Source organism: Hipposideros armiger, unplaced genomic scaffold (genome assembly GCF_001890085.2).
Source record: "Hipposideros armiger isolate ML-2016 unplaced genomic scaffold, ASM189008v1 scaffold_74, whole genome shotgun sequence".
NCBI lineage: Eukaryota > Metazoa > Chordata > Mammalia > Chiroptera > Hipposideridae > Hipposideros > Hipposideros armiger.
This window is the reverse complement of record NW_017731424.1, coordinates 2,327,657-2,347,638: the sequence shown is the minus strand read 5'-3', so window position 1 is coordinate 2,347,638 and position 19,982 is coordinate 2,327,657. Positions and strand designations below refer to the sequence as shown.

Here is a 19,982-nt window from a genome sequence, read left to right as displayed (position 1 = left end):
TTAAAAATGCAGAATAGGACAGAAGCACGGGGAAAAGTCGGCCCAACTGAATTTCACAATCAGGCTTATCGCATTAGGTCCAGCATGGAGTCTGTCGAGGGTTTATCTCTACAGTGAACTAAGGCAGTTGTGGGATTGATGCTAACCTCACTTTTGGCTCCATTATTTTAAATAGGACCTGTGCTGGTTTGTCTTTCATTCTTTTACTAGGATTATCCAGCCAAATCTCTCCATAGCATTTACCAACTTAGCTGAACTCTTGTGTAATTTCTCTGTTTATCTACTGTACTGTTTGCTTTTCCCTCTGTCATGCGGACTCCATAAGGTTTGAGATCTTTGTATCTGAGTGCCTGGAACAGTGCCGGGCACGCTGTACCTCTGGTTCTTTCCAATCAGGTCAGCTCACACCTGAGTTTCCACCGTGGGTGAGGTCCTGGCCTCCTTCTCGCCTTGTGGCTACAGTCGCAGCCTTAATGAGTCCATCCTGTTGGGGATCATATTCTCAGAGGCTCCAAACAGTAGAACTGTGCTCTGTCTTCTCTGTCCTCTGTGGTTTGTGATTTGCCCCTTGACAGGAAAGCAGTCCCTTAATTTGGGAGGGTGTTGACACTGTGCATTTATGGTGGGAACGCTGGAGCTTTAGGAGCCTGGGAGGGTGATACCCCCACCCCTCCCTCCTTGGAGTTCCTGGGGTGGTTGTACCTTCCAAGTGTTCATATTCCGTAGTCAGCTTTCAAAGCAGTTTGCTCTATTTGTCCTTTTTTTATGGTTTAAAATGTTTCTATAAAGCACCTCTTCCCCATGAATTAGCACGTGAGATATAACTATCTTCTAACACAACGCAGCATTTATGTTTTATAAAACCTCAGAAAAAGCTCCAACAAGATGTTCATTCTTTGGCTACCCCTGGATTCATTCATTCATTCATTCATTCCTCAGCACACTGGGCCAGTTTACTATGTGACAAGGATTGAAATGGATATGGAAGCCTGTACAGATTTGTAAAGACCAAACTGTGAGTGGGGGTGGGGTGGTGCAAGGCTTCTAATAATCATAGCTCTGAGTGACTTGCACTAGTGTTACATATAATAATACCTTGCATTTTTATAGTGTTTTAGAGTTAACAGAGTTACGGGGAAGGGGGTCTATTACAGTTACTATTTTTATTATATTTTACTTACCACTAAAACTTGATCCAGGATTTTAAAGTGTTTGATATTCTTATTTAAAGTAATAGTAAAGATTTTCCTAAAAGGCTGAAACACTACCTTCTTTATTATTTAAAAAAAAAAATCCAAAACTGACACATGCTCCTTATGTGAAATTCATTCACTTCACAAAGTGGATGGAGTAGACCTCAGCACCCTCAGATTTCACTCTCCCTCCGATTCGGGCTGTGTCTTCCCCACCTTTGCCTGTCGCCGTGGACTTGGCCCGGTCCAGGCCGGACCTGATCGGAGCATGGCTGCTGTCGGGTGGTCTTGGGCCTGGCGTTGGCCTGCTCTGCGCCTCGGTTCCTTCTCTGCTCTCTTTATCACTTTTAAATGTTTTCTGCCAATTTCCTCTTACTGGAACTGAGGTTCACTTACTTAGATCCCTGTCTACTGCCTTTTCATTATGAAAATATTTATTGTTTATTATTTGCTGCTGAGCTGAAGAGGATGCTACAATTACATTTTTCTTCTTGGATCGTAGTTTGCTTTTCCTATTTTCGATATGGTGTTGCACGGGCTCAGCCTCTCAGCTCATCTCCGTATTCTGGGTTCCCCTGGGGACAGTCCCCCTGGGGCCGTCTGGTCACAGCTCCTACTGCGGTGTCCCCCAGGTCTTCCTTTGCCACCACTGGCCATTCCTTTGCCCCTTTCCTGCTTTCTGGACCCAGGTCCTCCTCATCCTGAGTCACTGCCTCATTGTAGTGGAGCATGGCCTGCAATAGCTTCTTGGAAAAGGGGACATGGCAGATAGATGTTTAAAGATCTTGGTGAGTGAAAATGTTATTTTATTCTTACTCTCCCACTTCAATGATAATGTGACAGAGCATAGAACTGAATTGAATTCTAGGTTGAAACTCCTACAGAGTCTTGAAGACATTGTCCCATTGTCTTCTATGTTTGTTAAGAATTAGTATTTTATATGTAAGTTGATTTGTTTTGTTTTCTTTGCTTTTTTTCTCTCTGGAATAGTGGAGGATCTTCTTTTCATCACCAATATTCTAAAACTGCACAGTTAGAGGCTTTGGACGGGGCGGGGTTCATTCATCGTGTGGGCATTTTAGAGAGCCTTTCAATCTGGAAATTTATAATTCTGGGAAACGTTCTTATGTTATTATTATTATCATTATTGTTTAGTAATGTCTTTCTCCCGTTTTCTCTGGTCTCGGGCCTCCTTTCCTGGACTGAGCCCTTGATTTTACCTTTTTCTCTCCTTTGTTTTCCTCTGTGATCATTTTGGTTCCTACTTTGGAGATTTCCCCTTTATCATTAAATCCTCCGGTTGCATTTTTTTCTGCTTTGTTTGTTTGCTTGCTTTCTCTAGACTAGACTCTTTAGACTCTTCCTGGTGGTGACAAGCCTGATGTTATGTTTATAAACTAAACACATCTCCAATCAACTGGACTGGGAAAAGTTTGCTGGGGAGTTTGTATGTGCAGGTGCACTTATAGCCCTTATACTGTTTGGCATCTCATCCTTGGCCCGCTTCGTGCCTCTGTTCAGCAGCTTCCCTGAGTCAACTTCTTTACAGAAGAAAACTCCAGTCTGGAGGGAGGAGGGGAAGGGGGGAGAGGAGGAGGGGAGGGGAAGGAGATGATCACCTGAACGCTCGGAGTTGGGGAGTCGAGGACCTGGGGGTCTTAAGGGCTTGTTTCTGCTGCCCTCCTCGTCTCTTCCATCAGGGTTACCGATGCCCCCGAGTTCCTGCCATTTTTGGATGTTTCCTGTTGGCACCACTTCCCCAGCTGTGCAGGTGCTTAGGTTTGTTCCTGCTCTCTGTGGAGTCACTTGCTGTCCCTCCAACTGCTTTCCACTTCCTGAGCCAGTTCTCGGAAATATTCTTGAATCATTTGCTTGCTATTTTCTTTGTCTCATTCTCTGTCTGAAGCGGATATCAAAAGGGTAGTGACTTGATCTTTTACTTTTCTTAGGTGTCCGCTCCCATTTTCCATCTCTGGCAGAGTGACGGTCTGCTCAGGAGGCAAAGCGAGCAGAACTCAGTGACAGGCAGGGTGTGGGGGTGAGGGAGGTATCGGGGGTCCCTCTTCCCAGCTTCCTGGAATAGGGACTGTAGGACCCACCAGCCAGGAGGGGGCCACTTCTTTCCTTGGTATTTGAGGTGTCTGTGGGACATCCAAGCCTACATTTCTAGAAATCAGTTGGCTTGGGGAAGTTGGGCTGAAATCTGGGGATGTGGTTAGGATAGCAGTCAGGCTAGAGCAGAACTCTGAAACCCCAGAATTTATGGAGGGGACAGACGGACAAGAGTCGGCACAGGAGACAGAAACACGGAGGCACTGGAGAATCCTGAGAGGGCAGCAGTGGTGGGCAGGGCTGGGGCTGGAAAGCCGCCCAGAGGAAGGTCTGAGGGACTTAACCAGGTGGAAGACATCAGCGAGCTGAGGAGAGGCCGTGCTGCAGGTGGGCAGCCCAGACTGAGTGGGCAGAGAATGGGCGCGAGGGAGGAAGTGGAGGCCGCAGTGCACGGTGGTCTTTTGTGATGTTTCAATAAGAAATCAGGGGGTGGGGAGGTCATTAGCTCTAGGGGGACATGGAGTCAAAGGAGGTTTTGTCTTATTTTCCCAATGGGAAAAGTTTAAGCGGTGCTTGTTGGATGAGGGAGAGGAACCAGAACATACAAAGCAACGCTCTTCTGAGCTTTGGAGGGCTGATGCCTTGGCCGTTCTTTTAAGAAGGTTTCTGTGTCTGGGGCTGAGGTTAAAGTGCATTTGCTTCTCCTAAACATGCACTTGCTGGAAGCAGCAGCTGAGTGCTGACTTCTGCCTGAGCATTGTTATGGCTGATGCCAGGCTGGTAGCAAGATCCCAGACTCGTGGGTGTCTGGGGGGAGCTCCTATGGGTTGCAAATGCTCCCACAAGCCGTCCTCAAGTTGGTGCCAGGAGTCATCACACGGGCCTCAGTGAGGTCCTTTTCCAGCACCTTCTGGGGCAAGGTGGGGTGCCAGGCACCTTGGCCCTCCACAGGAGGCCGGAGAAGAGGCCGGCCATCCTTCCGGATCACATCCAGAGTCACAGAGTCACAGACCTGGGCGAGTCCCCCAGCGGGTGGATGCTCTTTCTGTTCCTATCCTGACAGGAGCCAGAATAGGGTTAACCAAGCTCTGGAAAATCTACTGAAATAACTCGAGAGTCCCGGTTCTTCTTTTTGTTAAGTGTTCTCAGCATGGACAGCAGGCCTTCCCGTGACTAGCTTGCGGTTGGCCGGCCGTCTCAGGGTTTCCCTGTTCAGTCACGCTTCCTATCCCGGCCCAGATAAGTTGTGCTGCTTCAGCCAGTCCCCTGTGTGTGTTCAGTCAGAGATGGTGCCTCAGGGACCCCACCCCGTTCCCTGACAGAGCTCAGGAGGGGCGGCTGGGGACATACAAGTAAGGCTGAGAGAGCCAGAGACTGATATACCTAAAGGCCGCCCCCCCCAGAACCAGCTTCCTGGCCCCCTGGCCCCTTCCATCCCCCTTTAAGCTTCAAGCTACTCATTACACTTCTCCTTTTCAGAACCACCCACGACAGCCTGGATTTATCTGGAAGTCTGTGTGTGTGTGTGTGTGTGTGTGTGTGTGTGTGTGTGTGTGTGAGAATGTTCAAGGGGGAAGGGACGCCTGAAGTGATTTCTGCTTCCAGAGCTCTGCGTGGAGTTTGTTAATCTGACTGGCTGATCGTTTTATGAAGTATTAAAACAGGAAGTGTTTTTCCAGAAATATTCCTTCCTAGCAGAATGTAGGTGGTGGGGTGGAGGCTCATGGCTTCATGGAGGGGGTGGGCCTTTGAGAGGCAAGCAGACTCAAAGCGCTGTCGCACCTGGGTCTCAATGATGGTTTCCGACTTGTCCCTCAGAATAACCATATTTACCTTAAGATAGTACTTGTGTTTTTGAGTCTGGTCTTGATTAATTGTTTGTGTTGATAGTTGATCAAGAACCGATACCATGGCCTTGGGTGTTGACCTCCACCTGGACAGTCTTTCTGGGGGTCTGGAAATGGTCAGGCCTTGGCCTGATGGAGACTTTTGTCAACTAGTGCTCGGAAACAAAATCAGTTAAAGGACTGCTTTTCCTCTCCTTTCAAGCACCAGGTATTGAAGTCTTCTGGTATTTTCCATAAGGCCAAACGTTTTCGAGCCTGAGAAGTCTTAAGCCAAGCTCTGTAGCTGTATTGGAGCCCCAGGTGGGCTCTCTGGGGAGAACGGCAGCTTTCCCGGCCTCTCAAGCCCTCTGGCTCCCCCCACAAATCCTAGCCCTGCGGTTGCATTTCAGAGGCATTTATCATCTGGCTTACTCTTTAGGGTGAGGTAATAGTTTAGAACTTAGTGTTTACAGAAACAGCCCCCATCTTTGCTGCCGGGAGGTGTGAGTGCAGGAAGTCTCCTTTCTCTAAGAGAAAATAGAAGCATCAGGGGACTCCTAACGGGACCAGGCTCCGTTCTGCAGCCCCAGCAAGCAGGCCGGGTATAGTTAAGACAAAGCACTTACCTCGAATGTGTCCTGGAACCAGCCAGAGTTGGTTTTCAGTGTTTCGGAAGCACAGATGTGCACACTTTCCCAACTCTGCCTACAAAGCTTTCAAGGGCCGATACCTACTTAGGGCCGGTACCTACTTAGGGCCGGTGCTTCCCAGCAGGACTGCCCTCAGGACTCAGGGCGGGCAGCCCGTGCTCTCTCCCTTACTTACACTCCTATCTCATTACCTGGAAAAAAACACCCAGCCCTGGGAGGCTGACAAACCGCACTCCCTGGAGGAGATAATGTATCTCGCAGGTGTGGAACTGAGCAGAGATGCAAGGCTTTGGAGCCACACAGTCCTAAGTCTCCCCACAGACTCCTTGAATAAGCCATGTCGCCTTTCCTGGCCTCTGTGTCCTCATCAGGGAAGTGGCACTAACAGGAAAATGGCACTTTTCTGGGAGGCTCATGGGATTAAGGAAGTGGGACCATGGCTGTAAAGCACCTGGCATGTGCCTGGAGCATAACATGTGCTTGATAACTGGATGGGATATGCAGTGCATAGGTTACCTTGGTTTTTTTTTTTTTTAAGATTTTATTGGGGAATTGGGGGATGGGAACAACACTGGGGAATCGGGGGGAGGGGAACAGAAAAGTTGCTGTTATTTTCTTCTTCAGTCTAGTTGTGGAGGACGTTGCTTCACTGGCCCAAGCTGGCACCATCATTGTGCTCTTCCTGGGAGAGGCAGATCAGTCACTGGCCTCTGGATGGCCGCTCACGGTGGCTGCTGGTTACACATGGTAGCCCATGGCAACCCACTGCAGCAGGGGACTGCAGCTTACGTCGCCGGCGACCCACAGCAGCTCAGCCCCAGGTCGAGCTGCCATTCACAATCTTAGCTGCAGAGGGCAGTATCACATATGTGGGATTCGAACTGGGGCCCTCTGGCATCCCAAGCCAGTTCTTAACCAACGCGCCATTCGGCCGGCCCTGTTTTTTTTCAATTGTGGTAAAATACACATAATGAATTTTATCATTTTTAAGGGTTCTCTTTTTTACTATTTTAACCATTTAAAAATGTACAGTTCAGTGGCCTTAAGTACGTTCATAGTGTTACACAGCCATCACCACTATCTAGTTACAGAATTTCTCATCATCCCCAACAGAAACCCCTTACCCATTAAGCAGTTATTTGCATTTTCCCCTCCTCGACCCCAGCAACCAGTTTCTGTCTCTGTGGGTTTGCCTATTGTGGATGTTTCATATGAATGGGACCATGTAAACGTGGCCTTCACTGTCTGGCTTCTTTCACGTGGCGTAATATTTTCAAGGTTCATCCATGTTGTAGCACGTATCAGGACTTCATTCCTTTTTATGACAGAATAATATTTCTATGAATCTTTCATTTGGAGAATTCACAAGGGGGTCCCAAATGGTACAGAATGTCACTCACTCTGCGCCAGGAGTCTTTCTGTCATCATTTCTGAATGGATAGTGTAGCAGTTTTGTGATAGGAGATGTGGCTGCAGGTGCCTGGAAGGGGCGGAGTAGGGGCTGGGCCGACCATGAGTCCTCCCAGGTGGAGCTTCGCTCTGGAGCAGCCGCCAGAGCCCCCCCAGGTCTGGACACAGCAGAAAGCTGGGCTCAGGCCGGGAAGGGCTGAGCTCGCAGATGACAGACAGGCTCCCTGTGTCTCCCCCAGATGCAGGAAAAGGCAAAGGAGATCTACACGACCTACCTGTCCAGCAAGGCCTCGTCCCAAGTCAATGTGGAGGGGCAGTCGCGGCTCACTGAGAAGATCCTGGAAGAGCCGCACCCCCTGATGTTCCAGAAGCTCCAGGACCAGGTAACCCGACTTCCTTACCTGGACCTTGACTTGAACCCGACACTTGTCCCCAGCCTGGCAGAGCGCAGTGAAGCCCTACATGTGAGACACCCTAGAAGCTGCCCCATCCAGCTGGGCGGGCTGAGGCCCGGTGCGAAGACATGGTTGGCGAAAGACAGAGGACTGGAATGCCAGGCTCACGCGTTCACCCACAGGAGGCCCCCTGAGGCCTGTTCACTCTTGGTCTACACACAGTTTGAACCAGCAGGGTTATCTGTCTTCTCAGCCCAGATCAGAAGGGAGGCTGGGGCTAGCTGAGGAACCCACCCTGAGAAAATAACATGAGATGATAACTGCTGAAGGTAGGAGTGGACAGAAAATTCCGGAAAGCAAGGACAAGGATTCAAAGTGGCAAGGAACATGGGGCCGTTTTTGTGCAAATACACAAACATCACCACTTACCGCTGGTGGCCCCGTACCATAACCTCGTTCATAATGAGGCCCCTGAGTCAAGAAAAAGGGCAACATCTGGCAGCATACACATCCCACTTAAAGTGGAAACATTAGGTTTAAAAAACAGACCTACCAGGGGCAAACTTCCATTTTCTGGCAAATTTCCTCATCAGGAATGTCAGTGGGAATAGGAAAAGGATGAAAGTGCGTTCCTGAGACTTCTTGTATACACGAATTTGCAGACGTGATGATCCACAGTGTGCTCTGTTCTTATGAGATGTCACACACACACTTGCAGACAGGGGAACACAGACAGATTTTGAACTTTTGCTGGCCCTGTCCTTTACTGAGGAAGTGAAGGCCTCACTTGGCCCATAGACCCGCTTTTCGCTTCATTCAGCAGTCCTCAGGTGTGAGCAAGCCCAGAGCCACCGGGAGGACTTGTTAAAGCGGATGCTGGGCCCCAGCCCCAGAGGTAACTGTCAAACTCGATGGTTCCCAGGCGACCTGAGACATTCCTTCCCAGCGCCGTCCCAGGTGGTGCGCATGCTGCAGGTCCTGTGACTACACTTTGAGAACCACTGGCCCACTGGATGGGTCGGCCTTTTCTTGACCACCTAGAGTGTGCACAGAGTCCAGAGCATGTCCCAGCATTCTGGAGGCCTCACCTTTGCTCAGCATCCAATAGAAAACAAATATACAGGTAGAATACAGATAGGAGAAGCAGTTTGAGATTGTTTTCCGATTGACACGGTGACAAGTACAAATTCCATATGAATTCTGAATCACATTTGGGTGTTGAAGGAACTCTGGTTAGCATGGGTGACTTGCTGAGGGCCTCCTGGAGGTGGTGATTTTGAGCCAATGGGAAGGATGCCATGGACATGGATTTGCGGAGGGAAAGGAAGTGGAATGTATGGTCAAAAGGCCATTTTCATGGCTGTGGCCTCATGGGATGTCTGCCCCACCTGGACGTCAGAGTCTTTTAAAATTTCCTATCATACTTTAACGTATAGCCAGGGTTGAGAACCTGTACAGAAGCCAATTGTATTCTAGGTATTTTCAATAATAACAATATCTACTATTCAGGGGTTGCCCTTCTGTGCCTGATGTCCACTTGGCATGTAGTATCTCATTTCATCTCCAGTGAATGTTATTCCCATTTTGATGATGAGAAAAGCAAGGTTCAGGGAGACCAAATGATTTGTTAGCACCAAGTTACACAGGAAGTAGGAAGTACTGGAGGCCGACTCACTCTCACCCACCTGCCTTCAAGGAGCGCGCTCTCTCTGCCACACTCACAGCCTGCACAGCTCTCCCTGCTCCTCCAAGCCCCGTGAGACCAGCTCAAGCAGAGGGATTGGAAAGGCCGTGTGAATACAGGCGGTTCCATTTCCCAGGATCCTAGACAGGCCAATAGCGCCCCACGTGGTGGGACCTCAGGCTCCCAGGGACACAGCGCTCCTGCGGTTAGGCCTGCGACACCTCTCACAATGGAGTGGACCTTGGTGTGTGAGCACACCTCACTAGATTCACACATCGGGAGGCTTAGCTGGTGTGGAGAGGAGGAAACTCAAGGGACAGAGGAAGATTTTTTTTGTTTTAAGTGACAAAGAAATATATTTTTAAAATCACTTTTGTCTACCTAACTATAAAAGTTATACGTGCTCAATCAAAGCAACTTGGGAAACCAAAGTATATAGACAAAATTCATAATTCCATGCCTGGAGTTGACCACTAAATAACATTTGATCTCAGGGCTTCCCATCATGTTTGTGCTAGAAATATGCATGCGCACATGCATATACCAAATGCAGCTCAATGCAGTTCAAACTGTTTAAAGAAAGCACTTTTTCACCCTGTTGTTAAAAGTTATTGATTTGAGAGAGAGAAAGTGGCACCATCTTCCTAAGGCATAATTGGGTGAAAACCGGTATTTGGAATCTGCGCCGATTCCACAGTGAGCCCCTGGGAAGGAGGGCCCCTGGGTCCTGTTTCTCTTCAGAAAACTCTGCCTCTCGAGGGCCCTGCTGGTCACCACCAAAAGGTGTGCTCAGCGCAGTCTGTGGTTTTCTGCTCCCAAAAGGCCCCACGAGGGCCCGGCTTTCCTAAGTGAAGGAGTTTGAAGCTGAGGGGAGCATATTTGGAACCACAAGACTTCACATAACTTTAAACCCCACCCCCCTCCCCGCCAGCAGCTTTGACTTCCTCGGTCCTGTGGGCTCTGTGGTGGAGCTGACTGAGCAGGCAGCTTCTGAGTTCTCAGAAGCCCCCACCAGGAAAACTCAAGGTGGCCTCAGTCCCACGTCAGAGCAGGGCAGCACTCTGCGCCCTGGAGGCAGCTGATAGGGCAGTGTGGACTTTGGGGGCACAGCCGGAGCCTAGAAGAATGGGGTCACCCTCCCTGAGCATCAGAGGAGGTGTGCTGACGTTCATGCTTCTTATTTAAAGGAGAGCGTTTTGGGTCTTCCTTCAGGTCCTGTATATTCTTGGTTTACACACAGTTATAACGGGCTCTGGGGTTTCAGTTCACAGTGGATTGGAAGTGCTGGCAGAGGCTGTGGAGTGAGTGGTGGCAAGAAGCAATAACTGTCAGTGAGGAGATAAAAAATGATACGAAACACAAACCACAGCACAGTAACCTGGAACCACCGAGCGTGGGGACCCACAGCCCACACACCGCACTGGGGGGCATCCCTGTACTACGGGATGGTGACATGGCTAGTGATGCTAATGACCCTAGAGCATCCAGCAACACTGAAGCATGCTCAGTGCATTCTGTGAAGGCTGCGTTAAGCATTTTAATAAACATTTCATCAAAATGATATCTTATGAGAAGTTTAGAATTCTGTAATTTGGAAAACTTGTGTGAGTGGATAGATGGTTCTCTGATTTACTTGGGCTCTGCTAACATGGTCCAGTTGTGTGCCAACACGTGCTGGCAAAGCCAGGTGAGGCAGGTCGTGCTGTGGGCATCTCTCTGGTGCTGTAACCTAGAGTCAGAGGTGGGCTGTTGGACAAATTTAAGTTGTGGGAAGCATGAAACAAGGAGCAGGTAACTTTATAAAGTGTTGTTTTCTTCAATTACGAAACTTTGCAGGGTCTTTTTTTTTTTTTTAATCCACTCCTGGGAGGTCTATTTCAGTTCTGGTTGGTTTGCTAGTGTGTAGATTTATTCTTTCATTCATTGCTTTATGCTACAAATATTGATGAAGGGCCTACTATGTCTCAAGGACTGTGCTAGGAATTGTGTTCGCAACAAGGAATTCTGCATCCATCCAACCATGTAGACAGAAAAAGATAAATGCTAAGAAGGGAATGAAAGAGTTGATGGGTTAAGAGCGACTGACAGGGGCTTACTTTGGGTCTAGTAGTCAGAGAGGCCTCCCTGAAGAGGTGATTGAGCTATGCGGCGAAGCAGTCACAAACCTCCAGTGCCCTGATGTTAAAAAGTTGCTCCCCGGTCATCACAACCGTATTTCCTTAGATCTGACTTTTCCTCTTTTTCTTTGACTTTAGAATTTTAGTAGCTGTGAAACTTTGGGCAAGATGCAATCCCTTTCTGTGAAGTATGGGCTATGATGAGGTGGTTGTGAGGATGAGATGCAGTCATATCTGTGAAGTGCTTGCTTAGTGCAGTGCCTGGTGTGCAGTCAGCTCTCTATAAGTGTTGGCTGTGTGCATCCTTTCAAATGTAACAGGAAGATGCACTTTAGCTTAATGCAGTGGTTCTTAATGGGGGAGAGGGGCTGTTGCACCCCAGGGGACATTGGGCAACGTCTGGAGACATTTCTGGTTGTCACAACTGGGGTGGGAGTGCTGCTGGCTACTGGTGGGTAGAAGCCATGATGCTGCTGAATATCCTATGGTGTACAGGTCAGCCCCACGTGACACAGAATTATCTGGTCCAAAATGTCAGTGGTACCAAGGTTGAGATACCCTGGCTTAATGTGACTTCTAAAAACATAGCAGAGTTCGTCAGACTTACCTTTGCTGAATCTCATCTCCCCACCTGAGAAGCAGCACATAATGTGTATGTCAGTTTTCTACACTATAGTGAATTCTGGGAAAACATTAAGACAGAATCTCTTCACAGTTTCCACAATGCTGTCGCGTGTCCATCTCATATGACTCTCAAGTAGCCTTGGGGAAGGTAGGACCTGGCACCTCAGTTCACTTGATGGGAAGGTGACATAACGAGCCCGAGGTCGCAGAGCTGGGAGGGGGAAACAGCTTGAGTCCAGGGCTTCTGGTTTAACTGGACTCTTCCTACCACTCCATCAGGCTGTGAGAGCCGTTCTTGATGCGAGGCGCTGACATTTGTTCTTATTGCCGTCCTTCTAGGCTGTGCCGCCATTTTCCTTTCATGGACTCTGGTACAGGCAGCATTGCCTTTGGCATTAAATGCCTCCTTCTTTCCCGCATTCATCTCCTATGCTCAGTCATGTTCTCCTGCACCTCCAGCCATAGCTGATTCTAGAACATTCCCAGCAGTTACCGAGGCTCTGAGAGTCAGCCACAACATGAAGGGATCAGCGTTGTCACAACAGCCTGACGTGCTTTCTTTGTACAAGAAATGACAACGTCAGTCTCTGCTGACCTTGTCAGCTTAGTGGCCTGAACACATGTGTCCTGCCCGCCCACATGGCCAGGGCCTCCAGGGAGGAAGACCAGCCCAGGAAGCCGGTATGCCAGCACTAGCCATGAGGACACTCTGTTGCTGCATCACTCAGGATTCTACACAAGTTACATTTTAAAATTATTTTTAACTGTCCAATTACTACGTGTTCATTGTTAAGAGGAAGAAAATAAAATTCACACAACGCAGGAGGGTATGAAGTAAAAAGTTAAAACCCCCAGGCCTCGGGGACAGCACCCCGTGGTCATGTGTCCTTCCAGACCCTCTCCTGTGAGTTTAAGACTGGAACACTGAAATCTTCTCTGTGGCCTGCAGTTGTGTCACGTGAAAGACTTAAAACCAAATTCTGCTCCTACAAGTTCCTCAGCGCCAGTTGACCTTTCTTGCTCTGAAGGCTCTGGTTTGAATAGGACAGTAAGGAGATTGGAGACGATGGAAGGGTCAAGGCCATTGCAAATAGCAACTTGAGGTCATTGCTTTCTTGGACCATGAAAGAGAAGGCTGCAGGGTTGAGGCGGAGCAGGGGTGGTCATTCTTCTCCCTTGAATCTTAGGGAGCCCATTGCCTACACTTAAAGCAGATTTCGAATATTGCCAGGACGCCCTCACCCAGGTTTCGGGGTTCATGCTAAGTCTGGCCTGGGGAAGGCAGAGTGGAGGCGGCCTTCTCCACTGAAAAGGAAGCCCTCAGCCTCTGATGCTTAAAAAAAAACACATTTTTGAAAGACTTCAGTGAGATGTCAGCACTCCCAGCCACATCCTTGACAGAGAAAGGAGCCATGCATTGGGCCCCTTTTTGGCAGTGTTGTGTTTTTTTTTTAATTTCCCCAGAACCAAAAGAGTGAGAAACACTTCCTTTTTAGACATCAATAAGAAGGGTTGGACCAGCTGGTGAGGACCCAGAGCTGAGGGAGGGGCTGCCCTGCCTCCTGGGTCATTTGGGGCTCTAGTCCCTCCCCCAACCCCCTGTTTCTCCAAGTCGGCAGTGGTCCTGGAGTTGGGATGCTGGACGCCTCTGTCTTCTGGGTGCCAGCTGACATTTGCTCCCAAAGATCCAGTCCAGTCCAGAAACCAGCATTTTCCAACACACGCGTACAAAGCCAGAAAGGCTTTGGAAGGAAAGTTGGCTCCCCATTTCTACCACAGCTGTTTGCCTTATGAGGGGTGGGGTGGGAAAGACAGTGTTTGAAAAAAGATGGTGTTTAGGGATAGAAGGGAGGGGACGAGAGCCAGTATAACACGTAACTCGCTTCCTGATGGCAAAAGGCAAACAAAATATCTTCGCCCTGTGTAGAAAGCGTGTCATTTGGGCTTTGGATTTGAGTATCATGGACTCTGGGAGAAAGTGGACAAATTGCCACCATCCACTTGACAGCACCAGGCCCACAGGCCAATGAGGGGATTTCACCCCGAGCAGGGGTCTCTGCCTCTGTCCACGTCCAGCCTCTTTCTGGAGTTCTGATCCCTCACTGTTACATCGTCCACCTCTGGCAGGCCTGTCCAGGAAGCAGGGGCTCTGTCCAGGGCTACAGAAACTTCAGGTGGCCCACCCTGGTGCTTTGGGACAAGCGCTGACCTGAGCTTTTGTCTTCTCACCTGCTCTCTGCCAGTTGCCCTCAGACCCCACTCCCATGTCAGAAGAGGGGGAGGTGTCTTCAACTCCAGGTGGGGACACCCCCACTGGTGTCCTTTCCCAGCAGCTTCTGTAACGCCCAGCTGGCTCTGTCATCATTTCGTAGCCTGAGGGCTGGAGGGTTAGGGACTTGCTTGCTTCGCACTGTCTGTCTGTCTGTCTGTCTGTTTGTCTGTCTGTCTGTGTGGGTATGAACGCATGCCAGTCGTCTAGGTGTGTGAGGAGAGCACATTCTAGAATTGCGATCCAGAGATGGGAGCGCTTTCCACCTTCTTTTAGCAATTTTTGTATAAAAACTAAACCCAGTTCTTGAAGCAAATAGGAAGTCCCATTAATAAAACTTGCATTAAAGGATTTGTATTTTCCTCCTTGTCCCCCAGTCAAAATAACATGGCGGAGGGTTGTGAAGAGAAGAGGGGATGTATGTTTAGTTTAGTTCTTTTAAATGTCCTTGTCTTCTGACAAGTGTTAAAAGATTTATTAGGCTTGAGATGTGCTTAGCTGAGACAGTGTTGAGGGGCCTTCAAGGCTAGTTACGCTTCTCATTTTCTACGGGGATGAGGGCAGTTCAGGGAGGGTGTCCTTTCCAGGAGGATCGGCCTGGGAGCTCTCTTAAGTTGGAGCACCACGTGGAGATTTTTCCTTGCAGAAAGGCAGACCCCCATCAGTCACTGTCCGGGATCCGGAGGGGGGAGGGGCACCTTGGCTGTGTAATGACCTTGTGTAGCTGCACTTGGCAAGAAGGCTCCTTTCACCTTTCTTCCCGAGTCCACACCTCCAGCTGCCTGCAGGGTTGGCTCCCAAGGCTGCGATGCCAAACCATTTACAATCCGGGCATGCAGCTCACAGATGTGGGGCTGCCAAGCCCTGAAACCTGCTGAGCCACAGCTGTTTTGGCCCAAAAAAAAAAAAAAAAAAAAAGGTATGGAATGCAACTTAGCTGCCAACTTGAGTTTTCTGCCTCATCGGCGGCCTGGCTTTGAGAAGGACTGGCTGCTTTACAGCTCTGCTCGAATGGTTCTGCCCACCTGGAGTCCCACCCCCACCCCAGATTTGTTTCTACCTTCTTCTTTCCTCGTCCCTCCAGACAACTTGAGGCATGTTGGTCAGGTGACAGTCACAGACCAGCCCCAGTGAGGCCAGTTCTCCCCATCAAAGAGCCCTGGTTTTGTAGAAACCATCTCATTTTCTGTGCTCATGTCAGAGTGAGGTGAATCAATAAGCTAACTGTGTTTGTTTCCAAGTGCTGTCATAACAAATGATCACAAACTGAGCTGCTTAAAACAACAGAAATTTATTCTCGCACAGCTCAGGAGGCCAGACATCTGAAATCCAGGCGTCAGGAGGGCCCTGCTTAGGCTCTAAGCAAGAGTCCCTCCTTGCCTCTGCCTATAGCTTCTGGTGGCTGCTGGCGTTCCTTGTCTTGTAGCTACATGACTCCAATCTCTGCCTGTGTCTGGACATGATCTTCTCTCTGTCTTCTCCTTTTCTTATAAGGACACTATTCCTTGGATTTTGGGTGGGCCTACCCTAAATCCAAGATGATGTCATCTTGAGATGAGATCCTCAACTAACCCTATTTCTAAATAGGGTCACGTTCGTAGGTTCCAGGTAGACATAAGTTTGGGGGGATACTGCTCAATCTACTACATTGGCCTTCGGAGATATTTCTTTCCCATTTATATACACACACACTCTTAAAGAGCATATTTGGAGTCATTGTTTTTAACGTTAGTGCATTTTAAACATTTAATGTTTAGTCATTTAATGTTCATGTATACGTTTCCATGCTGAACTCCTTTTGCAGACTTCATTTTTAATGACTATCGGTCTGCCATATGAGTTACACTGTAGCCTAGTGGTTACGAGTGTAGCCTCCAGAGCTAAACTGCCAACGTTTCTATCCTGCTTGTCTCTTTTGGTTCTGGGCTGAATTGTTTACCACCCTCCCTGCCCCAATTCATATGTTAAAGTCCTTAGCCCCAAGACCTCAGAATGTGATTATATTTGGAGAGAACGTCTCTAAATAGGTATTTAACGTTAAATGAGGTCATTGGGGTGGGCCCTAATCCAATATGACTGGTGTCCTTAAAGAAGAGGCAATTAGGGGCCAGCCGAGTGGCGCAGTTGGTTAAGAGCTCACTCAAGAGTTTGAGCTCTAAGCAACAGTGGTTCGAGTCCCAGCCCGAGCTGAGCAGCTGCTGAGCTGCCAACAGGTGGCAGGATGGCTCAGCTAAAAAAAAAAAGAAGAGGCAATTAGGACACAGACATATATGGAGGAAAGGCCATGTGAAGACACAAGCCTCAGAAGAAACCCACCCTTTGGACACCTTGATCTTGGACTTTCAGCCTCCAGAACTGTGAGGAAAGACATTTCTGTTGTTTTAAACACTGGTCTGTGGTACTTGTTACTGCAGCTCGAGCTGGCTGATACACCAACCATTCTTCTGTGTAATCAGCATTCTGGTGAGGATGAAATGAGGACTAAACGGTTAGAAGGCATTCACAGCACGTTGCTACTACCCTGATTCATTTCTCCAGCCCTCTGTTGTTGCATGTTAGGTGGCTTCTGTTCATTCACTGGGTGACCATTTATTGGACCCTAGTCATGGCCATTTGCCCTGTAATCAATAAGGCAGTGGTCAGCAGCTGGGTACACTATCTTTGGCCACTTTCTTGGAGAGATTTTTAGGACTATTCTCTGTCTTCTAAGTCATCTTTGCTGAGCACCTCCCCAGAGGGGCCATGTGATAAGAACACCCTATCACCATGTGCACCTAGACCAGTGCCCAGGAGACCCTTTGCCCGTCGATATCAGGGTGCTCACAGCCCCAGAAATTAAGGCCATTGAGAACAACATCCCTTTCCTTTTGAAAATCAGTCCAGGCCTGATGGCTGCAGCTGCCACCGGGTGACTCCACTGCATCAGGAGATGCATTAGGAAGTGAGGGCTGCTGGAGACGGATGCCCCAGGATGGAGGACTTCACGGGCATCCCACACCTGCTCATTCAGGGAGCAGCCCTTATGCTCTTGTTAAAGTGTTCATAGCACCCTCCCCTCGAGTTTGCTGGCACCAGGAAGGAGCCTGCAGTCTCTTGGGATCTCCTGGAGGCTGAGAGGGTCCTGCCAGCCCCTGAGCCTTCCCCTCAGCCCTCCCTCCCCCGCCTCCTCCGGCCCTGGTGCCTCCAGCCCCGGCCTTTTTTCTTCCCCTCTTTGAAATGTGAGCCTCCGAGCCACTACGGGCAAACAGGATGTTCCACTCCCACGCGCACAGGCTTCCGACCAGACGCCTGGGTCGAACCGCATCCTGCTGGCAGTGGTGGGTCCCATCTGCTGTGGACCTGGTGTGTGTGTGTGGGGGTGCGGGGCTGGGTGCCAGGAGGGGCACCATGGAGCTGGCTTCGTTAGTCACTCTCTGGGCATCCGTTCCAGACTTGGAGCTGGGTGGGCATCTCCAAGTTCCCTTTGGGGGGCTCTTGTGCCTGGAAGGGCTGAATAAAGCAGGTTGTGAGGGATGGTAACACCTGCTTGGCACATTCGTGGAAGGCCATGAAATGGTAATGGCATTCCTCATCCTCTGGCAATGATTTTTGTACTTTCTGAGAGTTTTTTTTTTTTTTTTTAGTGAATGATTTCTCCCAACCTCAGCAAATTGTTCAAGGATTACAAGATTGCCACAAAGTAGATAACGGCTGGGGGTTTGGGGAGGCGTGGCCTTTCCCAGCAGTTGGAGATCTTGGACCAGACGGGGAGGGCACTCGGGGAAGGGCAAACAGTTTAATAGTTGAAAAAACAAAAACAAAAACAAACCAAAGTCCTAACTCTTTCCCTGGGTTGTGGCCTCTGCTGATTGCAAAATGATTTAGGCGGCTCTCCTATGGTTGAAGACTTCTTGGGAAAATGAAGGTGTAATGGTGGAAGGTTGGAGTTCTCCCACCCCCAGGCAGCTGTTCTGAGCCCATAGACTCCATGAGACATTTAATTTACAAAATAGTTGGTGTCCGTGTTGGAAAAGGACAAGTGTAAAAGATGTCAGGGGTTTACCACCCACTTGATAACTCCACCTGGCAGTGAGTGACATTCTAGACACTTCTGGAACTTTCCACATGTTGAGCCCAGGGTAGCGCAGTCAGTGAAGGCAGCAGGTGCAGTGTGGATTTTTAGTCTGTAGAACATCCTGAAAGTTCAGTCAAAAGGCCTGAGAGATGCAGAGAGCTTTCTCAAAAGAGGCTGTGCCCCCCAACAGTGGAAAATGCTTTCCTTTTTGCTCCTTCTCCCCCCCCCCCGTCTTTTGTAGGGAAAGGGAGGAGGGTAGCATAGGATTGGGTAGGCGTGCGGGAAAGGGGACACTGGGAATAGGGACTGTGGCTAAGAAGAGAGAGGACAACTCTTGGAGGATCTGTGGTGTGGCAGGTGGGAGACCTCTACTCAGAGGACTTCGGCTCCGTCAGGGGGTCCTTCTCTGGCACCCGACGAGCACGCCTTAGAATCCTTTCTTTCCCAGAGATGTGCTCCTGGGCCTGTGTGAGTGTGCCGCTGTTTGCATTCTGTAGCCGACTGCTATTTCTTTAATTAGGGCCCTGTTCCTGAGGCCTCTCCTGGCTAAGGCTGCAGTTTTTCTTCTCTACCCTGCATTGAATCAGCCCCATTCTGTTTCTTGGCGTAATAACAGGTTTGTTTGAGATACTGGATACCAGACTTCTGGGGGTCTTAATATTAGCATAATCAGATATGGTGTGGCCTTTACAACATCACCATCTACACAGGAACGGTTTCTATTCCATGATCTCAGGCTCCTGGAGAAACACATCCCTGTATCATCTACCTAATAAAGTGGAGATTCTCCAAGGACCTCTTGATACAAGTGTATGAATCAGCATTGTGTGAATCTCTACGTCCCCGGAAATAAAGGTAGATTTGTTCATGTGACTCTCTAAGCTATTATATTCCACTGAAATGATTTCATAGCGGCCAGACACATCCAGGAAATGACGCCTTGTCGAGCCCTTGACTTACTTTAGCTTTCTTTGAGTGTGCTGTGCGTGTGTTTGCATTCTTCGGCAACAATGGGTATTGAATAAATATCTGATAGGATGATTCACAGCCCGATTGGCCTCATCCTGCAAACTCTTTTTCTTTTTCCTCTTAGATCTTCAACCTCATGAAGTACGACAGCTACAGCCGTTTCTTGAAGTCTGACGTGTTTTTAAAACACAAACAAACCGAAGAAGAGGGAGAAGATTCACCCGATGCCCAAACTGCAGCTAAAAGAGCTTCAAGAATTTACAACACATGAGCCCCCCAAATGCTGGCAGGACTGGCAGCTTGCGGAAGCCAAGGAGATCACTCTCAGGACCATGCAGGGTTTATAATTGCTTTGTTATGTGCAAGGACTGAAATGTACAAAACCCTTCCATGGAATACGTGTATTTTATTAACTACTTGACATAGTAAGTTTTGCATGATGGCTAATCTTACATAAAAAAACAAGTAACTTTGAAGTTTTAGTTTCCACACACACACACACACACACACACACACACACACACACACACACACACACAGGCGGAAAGAGTCCTTTCAACACTGGACACTGAGCATTTTATAGCTTGATTAAACTTCATGTGAGGCCACCAGGTGAAACGTATAGCCGCCTCTGACCTTTGACGTCTTGGCCCTGCCTCTGCAGGAAGGGGCATCATGTCTCCAGATTCACTTGGCGAATCAGCTGGAGAATGAGTTCATCTGACAAACTCAGGCCATT

General features: G+C 48.9%; 1 protein-coding gene across 1 annotated transcript in view; it reads left to right on the top strand.

The window, feature by feature from the left end:
• RGS10 (regulator of G protein signaling 10) overlaps positions 1-19,705 on the top strand; it is a 34,572-nt gene extending 14,867 nt beyond the window's left edge. Inside the window, exons 4-5 of the mRNA XM_019642905.1 lie at positions 7,371-7,514; positions 19,368-19,705. Of these exons, the coding sequence (XP_019498450.1) occupies positions 7,371-7,514; positions 19,368-19,514 (291 nt within the window). The 3' untranslated portion in view covers positions 19,515-19,705. The remainder of the gene's footprint in view (positions 1-7,370; positions 7,515-19,367) is intronic.
• Positions 19,706-19,982: the final 277 nt, after the last annotated feature.